Genomic DNA, 7,058 nt, shown 5'->3' with positions numbered 1-7,058 from the left:
AAGAAACTAACAAAAGAAGCCCTTGACTAGTCAAAAGGCTTTCTACGAATTGACTAGGCATCCAAAGGACTATCTTCTAAACCCCTCAACTTAGGGAAAAGAAATAAGAGGCATCCTAGAGAAAAGCTTTCTTTGATTAGTTAAGTTAGCATTGTGACAAAGCTTTTAGTTGATACTTGGCATCATAATTTGTTTCCTTTATTTTAGGACAAAATTCCAGATGAATAGCCCTAGTTACAGAATGGGCAACTATAGTAGATGCTTTAGGAAACAGAGAGGTCACATAGACCTTTGGAATCTTATTTCTCAGAAATTCAGAAAAGCATAATTAAGTATGGAAACCCATGTTGTTGTTTTTTTTTGCATGTCATTGAGTCAGTTCCAACTCCTAGCAGTGGTGTATGGCAGAGTAGAACTGTTCCATGAGGCTTCTTCAACAGTAATCTTTACAGAAGGAGATTTCCAGGTCTTTTCTCTCAGGGGGTGGCTGGTGGATTTGAACTGCAGACCTTTCAGTTAGCAGTCAAGTGCTTAACCATTGAGCCACCAGGGCTTCTTATGTAGAAACTCATAGACCCACTAAAAACAAGAAAGAATATAATTACATAGTATATTTTAGAATGAATCCACTTGTTGACAAATGTTAAAACATTGATATATTAATCTAATCTGATATTCCAAGGGGAAAACTCCTTAATTTACTACATTAAATTTGTTTATATGAGCAGCCAAGCTCTGTTCATTGGGCGTGATCTTTATTGCATGATTGTTCATGCCATTATGCACTATAAATCTTGTGTGTGAGGAGATATGAGAGCTAGGAAACTGGTATAGCAGGGCAGCTGTAGTCATAAATTGCATATAGACACTTACAGTGGTTGTTACAAATCTGAACGAGAAGCCCGTGAACTTACATTAAACAAAGTTACAGGTGAAATATATGCAAGATTCACTGTATGAAGTTTCTGAAGTCCTAAAAGACGGTGGTGTTGGCTTTCTGTGCCTTCCTACAGAAAGTCTTCTATCACTATTATATCTTTATTTAATTGCTTAACCTGCTACTATATTTTAAGAAACAAGAATTGCTAAATCAAATATAATTTCTAGAATACTTAAATTTAAATTCTTTGGTTCTTAATTGCACATAGGGTCAAACGGCCAGTTCAGGAACAGTACCCATGCCCCTAAGTTGGCTTTCTTGCTTGTTTTTTTTCCCTCTCTTAAGTATCCTACTGGAGTTATTGATTTAGTATATCAGTTCTAGACTACAAGTCATGGCATTTTACAACACAGCATAAGTAGAGAGAGGGCATTTGACCAAATGGACCAAATGCATTTGCCAGTCCAAAAAAAAAAAAAAGTCACTGTATATGCATAGAATAATTATATAATATCAGAAACTTATAGTTCACATATATGTAATTCCCATCCTGATTACCATTCACAAAATAGAACCAGCCTGTGACCTCTAGGCATTGGCTACTTTTTCCTGTTTCAGTGAAAGTGTCACATTTATACACCAAGAAAGCAGAAATGTAAGATTCTGTATTCCTCAGAATTATATTCCAGGTTAGTGTTATGGTTAGAAATTATTTAACAGAAATATAAAGGGGAGATTTTAAATTCATAGCCAGTATATAAAAAAGTTAAGTGCACCTCTGTTTCTCCACACACTCAATCGACAATCTATTCCACAAGATAGTTCCTACCTGCCTTTCAAAGCCAAATTCAAAACCTAACACTGATATTCAACAACAACAAATGTATTTTTGAAGCAAACTAATAATAACATCTGAAGAGTTAGGGGAACCTTAGGGCAATAGTATCATACTAAAGGTAGAAAAAAAATAAAATTTGGATAAAACTGTCCATCAGAAGTTCTTCAAAAACAGAATCACGTCATCAAATCTACAGCCTTCCTTGGAATCCCAGTGGAGTTTGACTGTAATTTTTCTGATAATTTTACTTGCGTCATGCTCTCAGGATAAACCTTTTGGGACTGAAACACTGACAAAACCATGCAGTCTGTTGCCACCCAGACCCATTCTAAGGAGAAATAGAAGCGTTCTCTACCCAGGTAGGTTAAAAGGCTATATTTCAAAATGGCAGACTTTGAGTCATTGGTGGGTTGAAAAAGAAAAAAAAAAAAAAAAAGCTATATAAAAATGAAGTAGTGCAATATCATAGAGTGAAATTAAAACGTTAGAGTATATTTTCTTAAGTAAAGATAAGCAATGATATTTCCTCTAATTTCAGTTTTGTGTATATTTATGTGTTATGGTATAGAAATAGTTCTTATTAGATTGAAGGAAATAAAAATCCCAGTTTATAATCTATGAGGAGGTTTGGAAAAATTAGGCTCTTGATTGACCAGATTACTATCTAGGTCAAAACTCTCCATTCTACCTTTACAATTGCTAGAGATTTTACCCAGTACTAGTTTTTTAGTAGAGGGTGTATTATTACACTGTGGTCACAAATATATTACTAGTGATATTTCTCAAACAAAGGATATGTTTTAAGAATAAGGGGAATAAATATTAAAGCATTATTACAAAAATTCATCTTTAATTCCCCATTAACTACCATCTGAAGAGAATACATTAAGAAATGAATTTAAAAAAGCATGGCTCTGAACCATAAAATGTCCGCAGTCTACTAGCAGAAGAGGTATGGAAACGTATATCGCTATAAATGTGAGAAGAAGTATAGACTAAGTATGTCTAAAGTGGTTCTAGAACACAAACATGAAAGATGTCTCTACATGGGAAAAAACAAACAGTTCTTTATAGAAGAGGTGATTTTTCAATAGGGTAAATTGGAGTTTTCTCTTCAATTGTCCAATTTTGTTGAGGAGAACACAACTAGGACTGACATAGGCAAAAACTGATAAACATCAAAGGAAGTATTGCAATTAATGGATGGAGTCCAATCATATTGACTGAACCAGTAGATGTCCATTGAGGTTTGGAGAGACTGGACTGGAATTGAGATTATAAAATATATTCAGGGACTAGATTGTGAAAAGTCACATATGCTTTTAAATGTAATTCATACTTTCAATATACCATAAAGTAGTTTGTGTGTACAAAATTTTAAAGACATTTGTGTTTTAGAAGTGGAGAAAAATAATTAAAAGGAAGAGACAAGAAAAATAGATAAAGTTGGACAAACTTTCTTCCATTCCAGTCTGGTCTATTGTTTGTTCTTTCACTGCTCTATCTTCAGCTTCTGAGTAGTGCTTGGAAATTACTAGGTCTCGAAATACACTATTAACTGAATAAACTACAAGAACAGCCTAAGGAGGTAGCAGTTAAGTATACCAAGAGAAATTGTAAGGGTAGAACATGCACAGTCCTGGTCATAAATCAGAGTGGGTGATGATCCTAGAAGCTATTTATAGGTAAGTGTCTTATGCATTTATGCTAGTAAAAATGGTGATGTCTTATGGCGGTCTAGGCTGGAGTTTTTAAACTGTTCTGTAACTATGAGTAGATCATAAATTCAATGTATATGATCCTGACCAGCATTATTTGGATTAAATAGGATAAAACAGATTACAGTAGAACACTACAGAACATGCAAGATGAGTACATGCCAGGTATTGACAGTATTGTTTTAGATATGTTTATTAGTTTCATATCATAACAAGTAGTATTTTTTTTTTTCCTGTGGTTTTTGGCCAAATAATTTTGAGTCTGAAAGCAAGTAGTCTAAAGAAGAGTGTTGGTCTGAGTAGCCCTATAAACAATTTTTTTTTTAATCTTCATTTTTCTATTTCCTTATTCTTCTCTTTTTCCTGAAAGTTGATTTTCATTTGTTTCACATGCAAATTAGGTGGTTGCGAGTCATGGGCTTCTCTGTCCTTATTTTCCTCAATTTGCATGTTGTTATCGTTACACATTGGATACCCATCTGTATCAGGGTTTCAGGAGGGAATATAACAATGTATTTAGGATACAATTAAGGTGAATTAGTATTATTTGAAAGTTATAATTTACCACATAGTAGTTGAATGAAAAAAAAAAAAAATCCCTGGCAGGTAATTTCCTTGTTAAATTGAACAAGAATTGTAAGTACATAAGAGCTAATAGTAAATACTGACTAAAACCAAAAACCAAACCCTTTGCTATCAAGTCAATTCTGACTCATAACGACACTACAGGACAGAGTTGAACTGCCCCATAGGGCTTCTAAGGCCGTAATCTTTATATAAGCAGACCGCCACATCTTTCTCCCACAGAGTAGCTGCAGGGTTCGAACTGCTGACCTTTTGGTTAGCAGCTAAGTGCTTAACTATTGTGCGACCAAACCAAAAACTCGTCGCCATCGAGTCACCACTCATAGCGACCCTATAGACAGAGTAGAACTGCTCCATAGGGTTTCCAAGGAGCGGCTTGTGGATTCGGACTTCCCACCTTTTGGTTAGGAACCAAGTTCTTAACCACTGTTCCACCAGGGTTCCACTGTGTCTCCAGGGCTCCTTAAAATCTGAATAAATGTGAGGAAATACATAATCTTATTTCATTTGCAGAATAGGTATCGTTAGTGTAATTTCCAAATTATATAAAGAAATTTATTGAAGTTTTACTAACCAATATTTGTTCTCATTTTTCATGTGTAATGTTGAGAGAGATGTAGAGAGAAAGAAGACAAAAACAGAACCAGAGAAGGAGGAAGGAGAGGTAAAGATACAGCATTTGACATTTGTGTGTTAATAGCAAAAACTTTAGTTCTATATTAGTTACACTTTCCTAAAATAAATTTTACCTGGATAATCAATAATTAAATTATAAAAATCAATTAAAAAGAATTAGAAAACAAAGAAAGAGATCCAATTTAAAATACAGTAAGAAAATGAAAATCAGTACACCAAATATAATTCAAATATATGTTTCTTTAGTAAATGGAAAAAAGTTAAAAGTGACAGGTTGATTCAAAGCTCTGAGAAAGCAGATACAAATTTTATGTTAAATTGTAATATACTTAAAAATTATTTTAGGATTTATTTTCCGCATCGTATCAAGCAAAACCTGGAAATAATCTGTGTGTCCAACAACAAAATAAATAGGGTATACTGAGAGCATAATGGTGGTATATTTGGACCCTTAGTCAGAAAGACATATATTTGAAACCCGCCTGTATTTTAGACCAGACTCCTAATATGATATTCCGTACATAAGCAGCAAACTCTGTAAAAAATATTAAGGTACAAAAACACCATTTATAGAAATGGTAAAATAGATTTTTTTTTTCTCTTATTCCTCATCTAGATGCCCTGAAGAAACACATGGCTCAGATAAATTGCACCCAGGTGACAGAGTTTATTCTTGTGGGCCTCACAGATCACCAGGAGTTGAAGATGCCCCTCTTTATGGTATTCTTATCCATCTACCTTTTCACAGTAGTAGGCAACCTGGGATTGATCCTAGTCATTAGAGCAGATGCAAGACTCAACACACCAATGTACTTCTTTCTTAGCCATCTGGCTTTTGTCGATTTCTGTTACTCTTCTGTCATCACACCCAAAATGCTTGCAAATTTCTTGTACCAACAAAATGTCATCTCCTTCAATGCATGTGCTGCTCAATTAGGCTGCTTCCTTACACTCATGGTATCAGAATGCTTGCTACTGGCCTCCATGGCCTATGATCGATACGTGGCTATTTGTAACCCTCTCCTGTATATGATCACAATGTCCCCAGGAACCTGCCTTCAGCTTGTAGCTGTCCCCTATAGCTATAGCTTCCTGTTGGCCCTGTGTCATACCATCCTCACCTTTCGTCTCTCCTATTGCCATTCCAATATCATCAATCATTTCTACTGTGATGACATGCCTCTCCTCAGGCTGACTTGCTCAGACACTCACACCAAACAACTATGGATTTTGGTCTGTGCTGGTATCACATTAATTTTCTCTGTATTGATCATTTGTGTCTCCTACATGTTCATCATTTCTGCCATCCTGAAGATGCACTCAGCTGAGGGCAGGCACAAAGCCTTCTCCACATGCAGTTCCCACATGTTGGCAGTAACCATATTCTATGGGACTCTGATCTTTATGTACCTACAACCAAGCTCAAAACATTCTCTTGATACAGACAAGATGGCCTCTGTCTTCTATACAGTAATCATTCCAATGTTGAACCCCTTGATCTATAGCCTCCGAAACAAGGGTGTGAAAGATGCCCTAAAGAATGTCATCATTAATAGAAACCAGGCACTTGTATTCACGAGATTAAGAAAATAACTTAATAAAAGTGGGCTTTCCTTCATTACTTGCTTTTTTTTTTTTTTCCACCATTAAGAAAACTAGTAGATTGCTTTGGTCTTGTTGATCAATAAAGATCTGTTCACTGCATAATGATATCATTCTCTACTTTCCTTGTGAGTTTGACTTAGAGTTATATTTCCTATGTAGAAGGTATAAGAATTAACATCAAATCTATCATTTCTCAAAAGTAAAAATATGTAAAAAAAATAATTTACTGGTCTTCTCTGATGGCCACACAAGGAGGTGCTGGCCCAGATAAACATGCAGACAACTTCAACATCCAGTTCAGGATTCTAAGAGTGCTGCAATAATATATTCAACATTAAAATCCAAGACACAAGTATAAACCAATGATTTCAATTCAGAGTGACATTTCCCCCAGGGAATATTTGGCAATGTCTTGAAACAAGCTTGATTGTACAATAGTTTGATGCTATTGTTATCTAGAGGGTTGAGGCATGGGATGTTACTACATATCCTACAATGTACAGGAAAGCCCTCACACAAATAATGACCTAGTCCAAAACGACAATAGAGCAAAGGTTGGGAACTTCTGCCCTAAATAATTATTTCCTTAACAATTGCTGTTGGGGGGAGAGTTCTATATATTTTTTTAGGGTGAACCCAGTGATAGTGTCATTCAAGCAAGTCTTCTATATCCTCACTGATTTTGTTTACTAGTTCTATCTCTTATTAAGAGTGCTATATTAAAATACCCAGTTAACAATGTTGAATTACATCTTTCACTGTTCTTATATGTCACTTTTTATTTCATATATTTCGA

The 7,058-nt window shown here is 35.1% G+C and overlaps 1 protein-coding gene across 1 annotated transcript; it reads left to right on the top strand.

Annotated features, from left to right (window-relative positions):
• Window positions 1-4,586: 4,586 nt before the first annotated feature.
• Window positions 4,587-6,250, top strand: LOC135229620 (olfactory receptor 8U1-like). Its single transcript, XM_064279067.1, has one exon. The coding sequence runs from the start codon at window positions 5,291-5,293 to the stop codon at window positions 6,248-6,250; it is 960 nt and encodes a 319-aa protein (XP_064135137.1). The 5' UTR covers window positions 4,587-5,290.
• The last annotated feature ends 808 nt before the right edge of the window (window positions 6,251-7,058 follow it).

Source organism: Loxodonta africana, unplaced genomic scaffold, assembly GCF_030014295.1.
Source record: "Loxodonta africana isolate mLoxAfr1 unplaced genomic scaffold, mLoxAfr1.hap2 scaffold_428, whole genome shotgun sequence".
NCBI classification, from domain to species: domain Eukaryota; kingdom Metazoa; phylum Chordata; class Mammalia; order Proboscidea; family Elephantidae; genus Loxodonta; species Loxodonta africana.
Note: the sequence above shows the minus strand (reverse complement) of the source record. Positions and strands in the feature narration are given on the sequence as shown.